Source organism: Hydra viridissima, unplaced genomic scaffold, assembly GCF_058129835.1.
Source record: "Hydra viridissima isolate aposymbiotic clone 2 unplaced genomic scaffold, HvirCarnegie_v1 scaffold_1, whole genome shotgun sequence".
Taxonomy (NCBI): domain Eukaryota; kingdom Metazoa; phylum Cnidaria; class Hydrozoa; order Anthoathecata; family Hydridae; genus Hydra; species Hydra viridissima.
Genome location: NW_028324300.1, coordinates 20,937,371 through 20,956,452, shown reverse-complemented (window position 1 = coordinate 20,956,452; position 19,082 = coordinate 20,937,371). Strand labels below are relative to the sequence as shown.

The window sequence follows — 19,082 nt, the reverse complement described above, 5'->3', positions numbered from 1 at the left end:
TCATTAAGCAGTCTTTACAATCTTGGTGTTCTATTTTATTCTTGACGACATTTTTCTTGACGCCTTTGCATTTTTTGTGTTCTTTTTCTTTATAGATCTTGTAAGAGTAGAGTTTCGGCCGAAGCCCAACAAATTGTTCAATCTGTTTTCCTTTGGATTCGTCTTTGAACATTCCGATAACCTTTTTGTTTGCGCCAACCTTGAACCCAACATTTTTAATGGCAGGGTGTTTTTTGTCAAATTCATTAGTGTCGAATCTGCTTTCAACATCACCAGCTATGTCTTCATAGAAATCTTCTGTTTCGATTTCGTAAATGAGTGAGTCTGTATCGGTCATGAGAAGTTTTGCGCGATCATTGTATTTTGGTTTGATGTAGTCGTAATGGAATTCGAACATTAAAGTTTTGCTTATGTCAAGGATGCACATTCCTAAATAAATGGGTTTGTTGTAAACCAACTTTGTTTTCTTCATGTGAACGGCGATCAAGTTTTCATCAAAAACGGTGCGACTTTCGAAATTGGGTCTTTTAGATAATTTTAATGCTTCTTTTTCTGTAGTGACGAGCCTAACGTCTACATGATTTTCAATGTTTTCCATGGTTTTACCAAAGACTGAATTGTTCATGAGTTTGAAGAATTCCTTTTCAAACTCGTTAGTTGATTTTGCTCTTAAATTGGTGTTGAGATTGATGTATTCTTTCATCCAAGGTCTTTCTTCAAATGTGATTCCTCTGTGTATTTTTGTAATGACTAGCCCGATGCGTTCATATAGTTTAAGATTTTCGTGATAGACGACATAATTCTTTTTCGGGTTTAAATTTGGAATTAGTTTTTCTACTTTTTCAAGGAGCATTTTTTCAGGAGCCAAAGGGTAATCGTTGTGATCGTCGTGAAGATGATCAGGGTAATCCAAATTGACTTCAAGAATGCATGGCATGGGTTTCCAATTTAAAAGTTCATCTTCAGTCATCCATTTAAATCTTCTAGTGGGAAGAGGTTTGCTCATCGCCCATCCGTAAAGATTGTTAGCGTCTAAATATTGGATGAATTTAGATGGTTTGTTAGGATCATAAGAGTCACCCATGTATTTGTTGTTCGAAGTTCCATATCAGTTTGAAAGCATGCTGACTCCACCGCGTATTCCTCTTTGAACCATGAGCAGCATGTCAGGATCACTCAGAAGCTCTAATTCAACTTTAGTCATTTTATAACAAGCGTCTATGGCAAGTCCTGGAGATGTGTAATACCAAACGGGGTCTAGATTGTAGTGTTTCATGCACACGTCTCTGAAATTTTCACAAACATCAGCTAGTATTAACACGTCTGAAACGTTGTACAGCTCGTGATAATCTTTAAACGTTATACATCCAAATTCGTTCCAAACGTTTTGAGCATGAGCATAGTCTTCAGGACTTATTCCAGCGTCGTTCAGTTTGGAATGAAACTCTTCTATTGAAGGTAATTTTGTTTCAGAAAACTTTTCAATGGAGTCTACCCAATCGTAAGGGTAAACTCCTTTTCCTAGCAACAAATCTCGTTTTATTCCACGATACATTGAATTTAGATTCTTAGACATTTCATCTCTTTTTTTAGATCTTCTATAAGCACAATCTTTACAATTTGTTTTACATTTATATCCATCTCCTCTTTTATCTTGACAGTTTTCCTTGCATGTCTCTGCATCTAATGATTTACATTCAGCGCACAAATCTTTAACAAGGTTGTCTACCAAATGTTTTAATGAACTTCCCATGAATCTGAACCTGTCAATAAACCTTAATTCTCTCCATACTTCACGTGGTTCGCCATCTTTATCAATAAATTCTCTTACTTTGATTTCTTTGTTGATGTGAGAGTGGTCTTTTACTTTATCGTTTTCGAGATCTTCACCGCAAATGTGACATTTTGTTGCAGCTTCAAAATTCTTTTTATTTTTATTAGTAAAAACCATCTTTTTTTTAAAATCAATCTTGTTGAAAATCTCTGTTAGATCTTTTTCGACCATGTTTACAAATTTTTGAGCAACATGTCATCACGCTTTCTGCAGCGTATGTAACAGGTTTTCCCTTATAAACGGTTTCGTCGAAGCATTTGATGAAATAGCAGAACGAGCTTGGAACGTGCTTTTGATACTGTTTGGTGTAAGATTGATTTGAGCTTGGATTGCAAGTGTTAACAGGTTTGATGAAACTTTCAAAGTCTGCATACACCACAAACGGAACCCTCATTGATCTTTTGTTGTTTTGGAACTGAACGGTTGTTCCTTCTTTAGGAAGTTCGATTCTAACCGATTTGTGTTCATAACAATCAACTTGATGATTTTTAAGCTTTTCTTCCTGGTCATAAGATTGTAGACAGTTTCTGCAAAAATATTGTTTTCTTTTGCCTTTTGATACTGAAGAGGAGGCAAATTGACTAAAACTTTTAATCACACAATAATGATTGGTGTCTTCGTTTGAAATGAGCAGCAAATCGATTTTTTAGGTCTATCGCAATATTCGGATACTCGTAAAGGGTAGGCTTTATTGTTTTCGTATCCAAAAACGTTGACGCTAATTTCTTCATTGCTCTTTTCAAACTTGTCGATTTTATCGAGCTTGACAGGAAAATCAATTCCTCCCCATTCCAACTCTTCTGATTTTAGAATCAAGTTTTCGCTAATTCTTTCATTATGATTATTCTCTAGATTCAACGCTCTGGTAACGAACCGATGAGAGGGGTGTAATCGATCATGTTAATGTCTATTTTCAAAATTTTAGTCACTTTCCAATTTGATCCCTCTTTGCTGTAATTAACCATTTTTTCCAGGACTTCTTCTTTCTTTGTGTCATAAAACTTTCTTTGATTTGTAGACTCTAGTATAGTTTCATAGTTTGAAGGAAAAGGAACAATGCGAGTGGTTTCTTGTCCGGTTGAAATGCTCACACGCGTCATTTCGCATGTCAAAACAAGGTTCGTTTTTGTATTTCTTTCCATGACTTTAATCGCAGGCTCTTTTACCAAGTCTAAAAAGGCAGCAGCGTCTTGATAGTTTATTTCAGCAGTATATGTAAATTGTTTGGTGATGTGTCTCAGCGCGTGATTGGTCAATTGAAAATGAATTTGTGGTCTGACTGGTTGAGGCGTTGGAACAATCGGACTAGGAACAGGTCTGTTGAATAAGATCGACTTTATTTTTTTTTTCAGCCGAATCTCTAACTTTTTTCTTTACCGCCTCTGGAACGTACTGATCAATTGATTCAAGAACACTGTTGACAATGACATTTTTTTCAGCTGTTGACAACCTTGAAAACAAGTCAGGATTTTGTAAGTGAGCTGGTTTTGGAGGAAGAGGAGGTTTAACAGATCTCTTACAGAAGGAACATATCTTGGTGGTTTTGGAGGAAGAGGAGGTTTTAACAGATCTCTTACTGAAGGAACCGGTATTGGTGGTTTTAGAGCAAGAGGGGGTTTTAACAGATCTCTTACAGAAGAAACTGGTATTGGTGGTTTTGGAGCAATGACAGGGTTAGTATCAGGTTCGACAACAATTCTTACAAAAAACTTTTTGTTGGTTTAACAGAAATTTTTATAGAAGGTTTTGGAGCAGGCATCAGTCTCACAACTGTAGGTCTTGCATCAGGTCTTCGACGTGTTACAGAACCAATAATAGGTCTTGTTGTATTTATGGCTTTTATGAGCTCATCCCTGGTCATTTTTGTATAACCTTTTATCGCCCGGTCTTTGGCTTAACTTCGCAATGTTGTTAGCGATTTTTCTTTGACTTTTTTATCTTTCGATGCTTTATCACTCATTTTTTATGTAAGAGAAAATATTTTTTTAACTCATTTTCAATGTTTTTTTAAAAATTTCAACAAAAAGAAAAGAATTTAAATTTTTAACAAATTTAAATTTCATAGTTTAATCATTTCTATTTTATATCCATGTATTGTCAAAGTATTTTCAATAGTGTCCAGTTTCTTTTCTTAATTTGTAAGTGGATTTATATTCAGTTACTTCACCTGTTTCAACATTGGCTATTTTTAAAGTGAAAGGATTAGTTCTGATGTTTTCCAGTCTTTTCCATTTAGGATCAATGGGGTTTCTTTCTTTTGGCGGTTTTACTTTTTTTTTAAGCACTCTTGGTCTTCCTACAGGTCTCTTTTCTTTTACATTTTCCATTAAGCAGCTTTTATCGATCAGATTGTTTTCAATCGCGATCAGTGTCAAAGCCACCAAAGTGTTAGACGTTTTTGAAATTCCATTTTCTTTCAACAACTTTTTCAAAACCCTTATCGTATAAATCATCTTTTTAATGATGAAATATTTTTATTTATCTCAAATTTAAGTTTTTTCAATTCTTCGAAAAGAATTAAAAAATTCAAAGAATCATATTGATCGTATTGACCGCCATGATGAAACTTTTGATGACGCCATTGAAAAACATTGGAAGAAGTCTAGGTCCATCAAGTTCATCAAATTCATCAACTTCATCGTCTGAACCATTTTCCATCTTTTTCATTGGGGTAGAAATTTATTTAGCTTAAATTCATTTCTTTTCAATTCTTCCCGTGAAAGATTCCCATTATATGTGAATGAATATTATTAAATGTTTTTAAGCATTCAGTGGTATTACGATATTGTTCACGTCCTTTAGAGTTTAATATTCCTAATTCATGATAATGATGCAAAGCAGTTACTGTTTTTAAAATTGGCAACACTTCTACAAACGACATTCCTTTAAGCATTTCTTTTAAAGCTATTTTTAGTTCATTTGGAAGTTTTTCTACGTTGCAAAAGAATTCAAGTCAAATTTGTGATTTGGATTTATAAGAAGTTGGATTAGGGTTATTGTCAAGAGCATTCAAAAGATCATCCTCTCGCATGTTTTTCATATTTTTATTCATCTTTTTAACCATCTTTTTAACCATCTTTTTAACCATCTTTTTAACCATCTTTTTAACCATCTTTTTAACCATCTTTTTAACCATCTTTTTAACCATCTTTTTAACCATCTTTTTAACCATCTTTTTATCCATCTTATTACTGATAGAAAATGTTGACTCAATAATATCTCCAATCTTTTTTTATGAAGAAATATTTTATTTATCTCAAATTCAAATTCTTTCAATTTTCATAAAAGAATTGAAAAATAATTTTTTAGGCAGCAGGAGCACACTGTCTTTGTTCTTCAGAATCTTCTTCTTCCGAATCTTCTTCTTTCGAATCTTCTTTTTCCAACCGACTCGATATTTCTTCCATTTATCTCATCCTTTCTTCCAACCGTCTCGATCTTTCTTCCTCCAACTGTCTTCTTTTCTTTTCCAACTGTCTTCTTTCCCCTTCCAACTGTCTCGATCTTTCTTCCAACTCATCTTCAGAATCTTCTTCTTCCAACAAATTAGACTCATTCATGTCGTTTTCCATCTTTTTTAAATATGAATTAATTTATTTAACTCAAATTCAATTTTTTCAATTTTCAGCAATTTTTGTAATTTCGAAATTTTTATACTCAATGTCGAGCGCGTTGAACAACATGGCCATTTTTAGTTTTTCAGAAATTCTTTTCTTCTCCTCGAAATCACAGTCCAAACGAAACACGTGTCTGTTGATCGCTCTCAGTTTTTCTCTCTTTTTCAAATTGCTCCATTCTCTGTTGTACTCTTTGATTTCTTTTTCCATTCGCGAAAATTCATTCTCTTTGCCTCCCCACAAAAGTGCGTAAAGCTTGTCTTTTTCCTTCTCGCTGTAAATTTCAGGAATTTTAAATGGACCGATCACGCAAACAGAATTTCCAAACGCAAGAACCTCGAGCGGCCTTTTCTTGTTTACATCAGACTCTCTCTTACGACACTCCAGAAAAAACGGATGAAACGACTTTTTTATTTAAGAATTTCTATTTTAAATCCATTTTCAGCCACTTTTCCATTTCGATTCTCCAAATAGTTGCTGCCATGTCCCGTCTCTCTCATCGCTTTGTAAAGAGAGCCATATTCGATCACTTTACCCGTTTCAGCATGAGTCATTTTTACAGCCACGGGATTGTTTCGGATCAAACGAAGCCTTTCATATTTAGAATCTATCGGTTTAACATCTTCCATCATCGTATTTTTGTCGATCAGATTCTTTTCAACCGCAATCATCATTAACCCCATTTTACTTTACGACGTTTTGGAAATGTCATTTTCGACAAGCAAATTTTTCAAATCTTTTTTCGTATACTTCACTCTTTTATTAAGGAACCAATTTATTTTTAGGTGACCTAGTACACAACGTTCATTCTGTTCCCGTCGGATTTGATTCTGAGCAATTTGTCAGAAATGACAACGGCATAGGTTTGAGCGTCCGCAGGAACGTTTGCATTAAAGGTGGCCTTAATTTGCACGTCCAACACTGTCGATTTTAACTTCTAGGCCTGCTTGCTCACGTCAAAAACAAAAAGGGGACAAATGTGTCTGTAATTCTACGCTGTCAAATTCGGCTGAGCGATAATTTCGCTGATTCCAAAAATCTTGTTGTCAAACTTGTACGCATCCCTGTAAACCCTCGAAAATTTGTTGTTTGTTAAGGACAAGTCGTAATTAACGGCAGGGTACCTTTCGCTGTTTAAAGTGACGTACATCCTTTTCAAATCGCAGTGGTTAAATACGGAAGGGTTTAAATCTTGACTGCCATCTTTATTGGTCTAAAATCCAACAATAATGTACCTCGGTCTTTCACTGGCAGATCTAGCGCTCAACCTCCAACTGAATGTATTGGTCACAGGAACGGCGATGGTGTCGCACTGCCTGGACTTAAACGACAACGGCACGTCCACTTTGGACTCAATGAGTTCGTAAAGATTGCTGTTTGCCATAAAAGAGGGAGTGACATGAGGCATAAACAAGGACAGTTTGCTCAAGTCCACTTTTCCTGCGGCTGTTTCAGCGCTCTTAAAAATCGCATCAGAGTCGCTTTTTCTCACAAGAGTAATCGTATGCTTAAATCCGTAAAGAACTTTTTCTTATTCTTCGCAAAATCCAAAAATGTGCTTCAACGGAATGCAGAATGAAAATGTTCCTTTGGTAACAGGCTGCTAAATAATAAACTCCTGTCTTTGACTAAATCCGCTGTTTCCAACAAGATCGGCATTAGCAGTGGTGACTCTTTCCCACAGCTGATTCATTCCTTCCGATACTTGATACTCCACCGGATATTTAAGAAAACCGAGCATGGTGGTGGCTTGACCTGAACTGTATATGGTTTCTACTTCTTGATTCGACAATTGATAAGAAATCTGACTGAAAAGATGCATGATGCCGTTGTTTGTAAGAGAGACCACATCTGTATCCGTATAGGAAGTTCCGTCTGCTTTTGTCAGTCTTCCTTCGACCAAAAGGTACGCCTCAGAGGGAAGCGTGAACAAATCATGCTCCTCAATGCTGATTCTTATTTCTCCAGCAGTATTTAAATTGTTACTGACCGGTTCGTATTCTTGAAATTCAAATCTCTCAATTTCTTTATCACCGATGATTTCTTCTGTAATATTTAAAACTTCGGAATTTGCCATTTTTCTAAATAAAAGAAAAAAAAATTTTTGCCTTATACCTCTGAAAAAATTAGACCACTTTCACACCGTTTCCCATTTTTACAAGGTCCTTAATTCTAATCGCATTCTTTTTAGACAACTTTTTTGGACGTAGCCAACCCCGAGCGAAGAATAATCACTGCTGGTCGCTGGAGCTGATACCATTCCCGAAATAATGTCTTTGCTCTTTTGAGTAAGAGCTTTCGGAGTTCCAGTCTTGGCATATACCTTCTCTATTGCCTTTTTACCTTTATCAATAGCCACGACTTTAGCAGTAACAATCGCCGAAGAAGCCAGCTCTTTTCCTGCAGATTTTGCAGCTGTAATCGCTTCTCTTCCCAGCTCGCTTTTTGCAATTTTGCTAGCCAAAGTAGACGCTGCTTTTGAGGCGCTCGACGCGGCAGCTCTTTTTAAAAAATTTCTTAACGTGTCGATTATTCCACTTCGTCCAACAAAGTGTTTCTTAACATATCTGTTTCTGTAAATGATCATTTTTTAATTAGCAAAAAAAATTTTTTATCCATCAATGGTCTTCATCATCGATTTATACTGGTCTTTGTTAATCACTTTTTGTCTCAACAACTCGTCACAAATGCTCAAAGCTTCATTTCTCGACCCCGTATTTCCAGCAAGATTAGCTGCCACGCTCAATTCAAGCCTTTGCACGAGCGCATTCGGATCGCTGGGAAGAATGGTGACTCCTGAACCTTTTTTATCTCTATTTCCACTCTTAAATTTTTCCCAAATAGGCGCAATAATTTCTTTAAATTTTTTGCTCCCTGTGGATCCATGCTGTATAGCACCAGTGTCTATGAGTTTTTTTCCGTAATTTTGAAAATCTTACTCAGTAGCTTGAGTATATTCTTTTGGAGGATCAGATTTCATCACAAGCTCCCAAAGACCTTCTGTCCCATTATAACTTTCTCCGCCAACAGTGATACCATTTCCATCCACAGTCATTTCCGATTTACCAATGTACATTTTATTTCCAACTTTCTTCACTTAGAAATATCTTTTCTTTCTTCGATCGGAAGCCTCCTTGCTGTACTTGCTCAAGTATTGAGACGAAATACAGCTATTCACGAAAGTTTAAACGATTGCAGAATTTTTATCAAGTATGTTTGGTTTTTGTTTAATAAAAAAAAACTGTAAAATGATATCGAATTAATTTTTTTTATTTATTAAAGAAAAAGTAATTAGCTTTAAAATGAATATGAACATGTTATAAAAACTTTAATATTTAGCTAGAAAAACGCTATTACAAAAAATCTTATAGGAAAAATTAGAAGCACAAAAGTCTAAACGAATTGCAACATTCGAACAAAAAAAGAAAAAAAAAGCGAAATTAATATTTGAAGTGTCCTCCTTTGTTTTTATAGCAAAGATAAACTCGTTTATGCATTGATTCAACTAATTTCATGCACATCACGCGAGGTACTCATTCAAAAGTTGCTTTAAATGCTAAGTTGATTGAATTTCATGGTATGTCAGTTGATTGTCGATCCAAGACCAAATATTTTCGATTGGGTTGAGATCTGGTGATCTAGGGCACCAGGGCATCACATTGAACTTTTTTTTCAAAAAATATTCTTTGCTTGAGTGAGCTGTGTGAGCTGAAGCCCCGTCTTGTTGAAAGATGAATTGCTTGCTTCTGCCATACAAGTGTCTGATTGATGGAACTAAACACGTTTACAATGTGTTCTTGTAGGTGTATTGATTAATTCGGCCTTCATACAGCTCACAGAAGCCTATACCTTTGTGAGAAAAACATCCCCAAATGCCAACCGAACCTCCACCGCCTTGTCGACGATGTTGCAAAAACCTGTCTGAATATTTCTCAGTTGCAAATCTTTTGACATAGATTCTTCCCTTGCGGTTTACAACTTGAAAGTTAGCTTCATCACTCCAAATAACTTTTGCCCACTGTTCTACAGACCAGTCCAGCCTTTCTTTGGACCACACTCGTCGTTTACGTTTATCCGTGATTGAAAGAATAGGTTTTTTAGCAGCTATGTACGTTCCAATACCTTTGTCCGACAATGTTCGTCTCACGAGCTCTCTGCTAACTTTTGGATTATTTTTTGACTCACTGAAGATTTGTGCTAGCTTTTTGTAGCTGAGTCTGGGGTTTTCTCTGCTCATTCTGAGTATACCATTTTTGTCACGGTTGCTGAGTTTGGATGGTCTCCCAGTACGCGGCATGTCGGAGACGTCCTTGGTAAGTTCCCAGGTTTTGATGGTTTTTTTAACGCAATATTCAGAAATGTTAAGTATTTTGCCTATTTGAACGTTTGTGTGATTTTTTGTCCGCGCCATACCAATAACTTGTCATTTGATGTCACTAGAAACTGATTTTCGACCCATTTGCACGCAATTGAAATTAATTTGAAATTCACAATATTTTAAGTTGATTTTTAATGAATTAAAAGCTGCCTGATGATGTTGTGATGAATTTTTTGATTGAAAAACTACTCAGTTATTTGCTAATTAATTGATAAATTCGCTGCAAAAAAAATTTCGCAGCGAATTTATCAATTAATTAGCAAATAATTGATCCTAAATAAAATCGTTTAAACTTTTGTGAAACCTCTTAATTTGTATTACCTACCTTTTAATGAAATTTCTGAGTAAACGGTAATGAGTCAAAACCTAATTTTTTTTATTCTATTAACAAATAACCTATTTACCAAATCGGAAAAATAATTATTTTGATATTTATTTCCGTTAGATTTTTATTCAAGAAAAACCGAAGATTAGATTTGAAAATTCTGCAATCGTTTAAACTTTCGTGAATAGCTGTATCACCCAAATTCATAGGCTCTTCTTCTGTAAATTGTTCTAAATTCACGTCATTTTTCATTTTGCCCTCTATTCTTTTTATCATCTTTTCGTTGCTTTCGATGAGCGGCTTGTACAGTTTGCTCAAATCAGTCTGGAAATTGACATCTGAAATATTGTCATTGATGCTGTTCTGATAAATTTTCTTTCTTCTATCATTAATTTCTTTCACAATTTCTTCCCTTTCATTCGGGTCTTGTATTTTAAAAAAAGACATGGATTTTAAAATACGCTAGAAATTGTTTTTGGGATCATTTTTTGGATTATTTTATAATACCTTGAAAAGATTTATTTTTTAAATCCTTTGGATCCATGGAAAATAATGATGATTTTTTAAATAGGTTGTTAAACGCTTAAATGGCGTCTTCTCGACCTTTTTGAATCAGTGACTCTTTAGCCAATTCGTCTATTCCATTTTTAGTTTTTGTTCTCATCTCCTCTGTCATGGTTTTAAATTTTTGAAGCTCCTCCAAAATCAATTGAAACTATAAATCGCTTATTTTACCGTCCATGAGGGCTTTGGAAATGTGCTCGCTGATGGTTTTTAATTTCGACTCTGCTAAAACTTTTATCTTTTCATGCTTTTCCGCTTTCAATGCCATCTTTTTGTTCACTTGCCCTCCGACAATGGATAAAAAACCCATTCCAATAGCCGCACCCTCGAGCGCAATTGCTATCGGACTGGCAATAACGGTGGCCAAAAGTCCAATTCCCGTAGTTCCCAAAGCAATGCATAAGGCTTGAATCGAATTGTCCACATTGGATATGATTCTAAAAACACAATGATACTTTTTACTAAGATGAACTCTTTTTTTCCTTCGTTGTCCATCTCTTTTTGGATTTCGCTTTTTTTTTGAAGACGGTAAACGTGTCCTCCTTCATCTGCTGGAGCTGTTGGAAGAGTCGGATATATTTCTTTATAACTATTATACACCATTTTATTAAGGAAAAATAAAAATTTCTTTTTCATGGTCAAAAGAAATTTACGAGGCATAAACTTTCTCCTTTTTAAATCGTCACGTCCATGTCGCTTTTGTTATAAATATCCATAAAGACTTGATCTACAGACTCTGAAAAAAACAGGCTGTGATTAAAATAATTCAGCTCTAAATTTAGGCTATGTCTCAAATTCACCAAGGCTATTCCATCATCAAGTTTAATTCCAAACATAAAAACAATCTTTTGTTTAGAAAGACGATTTAGTATAATGTCGCTTTGAGCAAATATTTCACATCTAGAACGCACCTTTCTAGGAGGATGATTTAAATTTTCGTCAAAATGCACTGTCGATTTTAACTTCTTTTTATCATAATAAACTATTCTTCTCCTCTTTTTAACAAAAAAGGAAACTTTTTTTCAAATGGGTCAATCTTTCTTTGTCTTTTTTATTTTCAAGAAACCATCTATATAACAGCCTTTCTCTAGTCCATAGTCGTTGCAAAATTTTACCTTCTTTTGTCGGTAAGACGTGAATGACACTTCGCTGAATTTCCGGATCAAATTCTTCAATGCAAAAATTTTCGCGAATTGGAGACGGCATTTTTATTTGCGTTGAAATTTATTTATAACTTTTTTTCGTCACATTTTTCATGCTTTAGCTAAACCACTTATTCACACATACGTAACAATTTTTATGCGTATGCTTTAGCGCAGAGTCACTTGTTCTTGCGCACAAGTTATGCGTACGCTTTGACATGCTTGTTGTAAAATTCTTTCCCTTTGTCCACCCACAATTTGGAACACTTTCTTTCACTAAATATTTTTTTCAACGCTTCAGCCACATCAAGACCTGTTTTGCTTTTTAATCGAACAATCCACCCATACTTTGAAAACACATCAATCACCATGAGCAAATATTTTACGCAGTTGTTAAATTTTGAAAACGATTGCATGTCAACCAAATCTCCAGCCTATATTTCATCGACGTCATTCACAACCACTCTTCTTCTTTTAAAATGGCGAATTACCGGTGTATGAAGCTCCTCTGCAAACTGATCTGTCCATTTCAGACGACTCTCGGGAATTTTTTTTTTTCGTCACTCCCAATCCAAATTTAGCTTTGGCTTTAATCACCGGTGTAATGAGCTTTCTTTCGTTAATTTCTTTTTGTGTTGGATAGGTTATAGAATTCATTTCTTCAAGCATCATTTGATCTCCCACATTCCTGTTTTGTCTCGTTAAAATATTTATAAGCCAAATCGTGATGATACGCTGCATTGCCCACTCTGTCCACCGGCTTGCTCCATTCCTGATACATTTCTGTTGAAGTCAATTTCTTGTCCAGATTTGTTCCCGGTCCTGAAAAGTTCATTCCTGGAATATGCATTTCTCCTGGAAATTTTGCCCACGGAAGCTTGATTTTAATTGACAGTTTATTAATCGATTCCACTAAGTCTCCTCCTTTTGTTGTTGATGATCCATGCGAAGAAACAAACTTGCATTTGTTCGTTCCACAAACATCACATGTCCCTTTCAACATATGTCTGTTGTTTTTACTCATCTCGTTTTTCAAATGAATTGCCTCTGTTTCTCTTTTGCATTTAACGCAGTACATTTTACGTATATAAAAAAATATTTTTAAATTCGATTGCAAATCTCTGGAAAATTTTCTAAAATAAAATTTTCTAAAATAAAAATGGAAGTCATTGATTTGCCATGGAACATCGGTAAAAGCAAAAGAAACAACAACGCGCTTTTGCCAAGAAGTATACGAGGAATCATTGTTGGAAAGTCTGGATGTGGAAAAGCGGTTTTACTTTTAAATTTGCTGGTTAGACCTGGATGGTTAGATTATAACCGCTTGCAAGTCTTTGGCAAATCTCTTTTCCAACCCGAGTACAAATTACTCAAAACCACCTTTGAAAAGAAACAACCGAAAAAGGTTATTCTAGAATTGTTCAACATTCAAAACAAAATTGAACAAAAAAACGCGAATCTGAAGCTGTCATTGAAGAAATTTCAAAAAAATGTAACGGAGAAACAGACATGGAATGCCAATTTTTCGAAACTGCTGACGACGTGCCCGAACCTGAAGATCTCGATTCAAACAAAAACAATTTAATGATCTTTGACGATTTGCAACTGACCAAACAAAACAAATGCGAGAAATATTATATACGAGGAAGGCATAACAACGTCGACTGCTTTTATCTCGCTCAAAATTATTTCATGCTCCCCAGACAAACCATCAGAGAAAATGCCAACTTTATTTGCCTCTTTTCACAAGACCAAAAAAACGTTGACCACATTTATCAAGACCACGTTTCAAGCGACATGAAAAAAGAAGAATTTAAAAAGTTTTGCAGATATTCCTGGTCTCAACCCCACGGATTTGCCGTCATTGATTTATCCTCCAAAAAGGACATCGAAAATACAGAAGCGGATTTGACGATTTTTATTTTCCAAACTCGTGAAAAAAAAATTTTTTTTAAATTGCTTAAAAAATTTCTTGCGTAAATAAAAAGATGTCGAGATTTTATTTAATGGTAAAATCAAAAAATGATATACCCACAGTATCAAACAGCGTCATCGAGACATGCTTCGAGAACCCAATCGAGCTGGATTTAAATAAAAAATATGAAATGACTTTTCTCGGTCTTGAGACTTATATTACGGTGAATGATAACACTCTAGATATCAGAGTGACAAACGACCTTCTCGGCTCGTCTTATTTGAACGGAAAAAGAACAAACGTCATATAAAGCTTATGGTATAAATCAGATCAACGAATACCTTCAAACTGAAATGCAAAAACAAACAGGAAGATTGTACAGAGTAGACGGAGTCACTATTACAGCAAACGAGTTCTTCATTGAAATCCGTATTGACATTTAGAAAGCCAGGACCAATGACAAAATATTGGGTAGATTTGACAAAATGAATACACCTACGTGGAGAAAAGAGAAGACCCTAAAAATCCTAATAAAGTGACATGTGTGATCGACACTTACGAGTCTGAAAATATTGTGAAAATTGAAGGAACATCTGTCATACGTGTGACCAACGACATTATCGGCTCGTCTTATTTAGACGGAAAAACTATAAACGACATTTACTCTTTTTATCCACAGGTTGAACCTGGCAACAAAATTGTTGAAAAACGTTTTCACTTGATATACCTCCCAGTCGTTGTAAGCAAAATTTCAAGAATGGAAACGCAAATTGTTGACCAAAATGGAAACTTGATCGATTTTAGAGGGGAAGACATCATTGTTAGATATCACATCAGAGAAAGAATATACTCAACTCTAACCGAACCTTACTCCAGCAGCGCTTTTGATCGGTAAATTTCACTTATGAAATTCGCTGATTAGAAGAATCTCAAGTTTTTTTTTCCTTTGCTAAAAAAATGAGCAATTATCAAAAGATTAGATTAAATATTTGGCAAGGTCAAGCTGACAAAATTAAAAAAGCCATTCAAGATAAAACCGATCTCAGCATAAAACTCACTCATCAAGATTTAGAAGGAAATCACATTATCGCAGTCACAAACTCGCAATTGAACAAAATTAAAAAAGCATACAGCAACGGAACCGGTGTCACACTTAAAACTCAGCAAAAAAAACTCATGCACAACTCTAAAATTGAAGGAGGATTTATCGGTGCCCTACTCCCTTTGCTCGGTATGCTCGGAAGCATTCTAGCCACAAGAGTTGTCCCTGCTCTTGCCACTGGACTTCTTGCTGGTGTTGGCTCTCCTGCCGGTTCTCCCATGGTAGATAAAATCGCTGGACGTGGCGTAGTTTACTTAAACAAAAATGGAAAAGGAATAAAATTATACTTAAGACCTTGGTCTAAAAGTGTCAACGGAGATGGACTCTTCTTAAAAACTGGTAAAGGATACGAATCTGTTGGATCCGGTTTAATGCTCGGACCCAATTCACCCATTTCAAGCATACCCTTTATATTCTATAATTTGAAAATTTTTTATTTGACAAGAATAAAAAATTATTTGTATATTCATGTGTCTAAAAAATCGCAGATTTTTCTGGATTCAAAGAATCTTAAGAAAATACACTTTTACCGTTCCAATTTCTCCTGTGGACGAAATCATCAGTGGTTTGCCCTCTTCCACAAACACATCTAACACGCTTGAAAAAGAAAATATTTTTAAAACTCGATACAGCTGCTCAGACCGATGCACTAAATAAACCTTCATTTCATCCTCATTTTCTTCTCTAAATTAAAAGCTTTCCGAAAAAATACCGCGAGTCTCCATTGAAAATATCAACACTCCTTTCTCTAAAGCCACTCTAAATTCCGATGTTGGCTTTATCACCTTCAAGGTTGGGGTCGTTACCTTTTAAAAATACTTAAGTAAAAAGTAAAAGTACTGGCTGTAAAAGTAACGAAGTAAAAGTAAAAAGTCTTGCTGAACAAAAATACTTAAGTAAAAGTAAAAAAGTACAGTATCATGATAGTACTTTTTAGTTACAAAGTAAAAAGTACTTTTGCGCGTCGCAAAAATAAACACATTAAACACTAACATACAAAAAAGAAGTTTATCCATAAATCTTTTTTTTCTTGGAATAAAACAAATATATTAATCAACATTAATAGGTTTATTCCAATAGATTGGCAGATCTACTACAACTTTCCATTGACGCGCAATAGCAGTTGCTGTTCAAAATGTTCATCTGTCATTCTAGTGCGGTTTGGCATGAACACTTGTCCTGCTACACTAAATAAACGTTCGCAGGCTGCACTTGCTGGCAAAGCAGTGTTCAGTTCAAGAAAGACATTTTTCAACAGTGGAGATCATCGAGTGATGAACTGGTGCTACTAATGTATGTTGAAACAATATTATTTGTAGCAGTACTAGTGTCATAAGATGACCTAAATTGAAAGAAATTGTCTTCAATTTCAGACATGGCTGCTTCACCTGCTGAGTTTGCACTAGCAATGTCACTACTTTTACTCAGCTGTTGCTGCTGTCGAATCTTGTTCTCTAAGAATTCCAGACCAATTTTTTTTTTGTTCACTGTCTTTGATCCAAATTGTCTTAAATTTTGGATGAACAATTGCTGCTGCTATTAACTCATCATTCATAATATACTGACTGAATCTGATATCTATGGCAGCATCAATTTTTTCCACCATTGGCTTGCAGCACTGGATTGAGCTGCTGCGAAGAAGGAACTTCATTTTTTCTTTCAAAGTCATTATAGTTGGCAGCAGGTATACCATATAGACCTTTGTTTCACACTGCAAGATATCTAAAGCTTGAGCAAGAGGCTTCATAACAGAGACATACTCTGCAACAAATGCTACTTCAGCTCGTTGAAACTGTGGCAAATCAAGGTTGTCACAAACGCTGTTCATCGCATCAATTCCTTTTTCAGTTATCAGCCTGTTCATGCGTTCCATAGACATGTACATTGAATTCCATCTCGTCTGATTAGGAACAACAAACTGTAGTCCAAATGATTCATTAATAACTTCTGCAAATTTATTACTTCTTGACTGCTTGTTCCATAACGCCTGACATTTTGCAAACGTTGATTGACTAATCTTTTTGGAGGCTGCATCATAGTTAGCAGTTGCAACATCATGAGTAACTATTAAATTCAAAGTGTGGCATGCACATTGCTGATGAGAGGGCAGATGATATTCAAGATCAGATGTTGAATTAGGTTTAGTAAGAATGTCATCAACGCACACAAACTCAATTTCTTGCTCTTCATCTACATTTTTTGGTTCTTCTGAAGCATGTGCGGCATGAGGGCTACTAACTAACTCTTGTGAATACAGGTTAAATGCTTTACAAAAGTTTGAACCATTATCAGTTGTAGTTTTTGTGGTTTTATCTTGAATGTCAAATTCTGAGTGGATTTGTTCTAGGACAGCTGCTAATACGTTATAGGTATGGCATCCTTTCAAGCGTCGACATGCCAATACTGCTGATCCTCTCTTTAAAGTTGACTCTTCAATCCAGTGTACTGTGACACCAATGTATGACCGATGATGAGCTGATCAACAGTCAGTTGTAGTTGCAACAAAACGCTGTTTCTGTAACAGGCTAGTAACTTTCTGACGCATGACTTGGTAACGTTCACCAATTTGTATTATGACAGATTTTCGACAGATAAGTGTTCGGTTTGGTGCCAGAGTAGTTATCAATTTTCTGAAACCAATCTTCTCAGTTGTGCTGAATGGCTGCAGGTCAGTTATTATATAATCAACTACAGATTTATCTAAAGTCTCCTGAGATGCAGTTTTAGAGTTTCTCACAAAGTTGACTGTTTGCTGAAACTTAACTCGTTGAGGTTGAATGCATGATCTTCAATCTTTCACTTTCTGTATGCAATCTGTTTGTCATACTCCTTTATTTTAGTGGAATGAATTCTCTAAAGAAACTCAAATTGTAAATATATCAATGCTATATTACTAAAAATACATAAATTTTTTAAATAACAAAAATAAGCATCAAATATATGATTTAAAAAACATAAAAAGTGAAAAAAAAAACACAGAGAAGATTGTACCAAACAATAAAAACCCAAAAACTAAATAATAACTTGTCATGTTTTTGAAGGTTGCTGTATCCCAGCAAGATAAAAAATATATAACAACAACAGCAGTAACAGACAAAAAATTAATCTCAAAAATTATATTAAACACACATGTGTTCAAAGGCAAGATAAAAAACATAAAATCTCAATATTATAACAACCAACAAAGTAAGCTGACAATAGCAACCAACATCAACTCTGGTTTATAAAATAAAACTTCAGTTTATTTTTGAACAGTTGAAGCAAGTATACAACTATTGTACAAAATAAAAGTTGTAATAAAAATAAAACTGATCAAAACTTGCAACAAAAAACTTAAACCAACAACTAACTTATTTTTTAAATAATAAAATTCATTGTACTTTTAATTAATTAATTGTTTTACACAACTAACTAAATAAAAATTTCAGAAAAAAAATTATAACTAAATTCCAGAATATAAATATATTTAAAAAAAACTTATAGCAGTGTGTTGAAAAAAAGAAAAGTTTTTGAAACTTACTTTATAGAACAAACAAATGTAGCACAACATAACAAGGTTACAAAAAGCAAAGTAAAAAAAAAACATTCTTTCCAAAAAATTATAGTATTAAAAAAAAATTAATTCAAACAGGTAAACATTAAAGACTTTCTATCTAAAAATTGTTATATATTCTATAGAAAATTCATTCCACTATAAGTATGATTTAATAACCATTAAATGATTAACTACGACTACAAAAAATCCACTAAATACATTAATTACAAAAAATCCACTAAATACAAAAAATACATACCTTAACATGTTTCCGGAGGTTAGATGGAGAGTTAGTATATGCTGAAACCTGTTTAGGCTGTGGTACACACATCAAGCAAACAACTTTACAAATTTTGTCAGAAACGTTAACACATTTAAACATCGGATTTAAGTGTGGCCAAGGAGATTTAGATTTATCATCTTCAATAGCACTACTGGAGGCTGCCATTATAATAAAGCCATATGTCAACAAACCGTAATTTCGATTATGGAAAACTTTAGAACATTTTACGCCCGGTACCGGTTTCAATTTCTTGATAATATCAATTCCTTGATAATATCAAGAAATTGAAACCGGTACCGGCTGTAAAATGTTCTAGAGTTTTGCACAATCGAAATACGGTTTGTTGACATTTGGCGTGACAATAATATTGTCTATATTATACTTCAT

At 34.6% G+C, this 19,082-nt stretch overlaps 1 protein-coding gene across 1 annotated transcript; it reads right to left on the bottom strand.

Annotated features, from left to right (window-relative positions):
• Positions 1 to 15,881: 15,881 nt before the first annotated feature.
• On the bottom strand, positions 15,882 to 18,882 carry LOC149893855 (uncharacterized). The gene is made up of 2 exons (XM_090096619.1): positions 18,672 to 18,882; positions 15,882 to 17,730 (listed from the first exon to the last, which is right to left on the bottom strand). The coding sequence occupies exon 2, from the start codon at positions 16,760 to 16,762 to the stop codon at positions 16,298 to 16,300; it is 465 nt and encodes a 154-aa protein (XP_089952745.1). The 5' UTR covers positions 16,763 to 17,730; positions 18,672 to 18,882; the 3' UTR covers positions 15,882 to 16,297.
• Between the last annotated feature and the right edge of the window lie 200 nt (positions 18,883 to 19,082).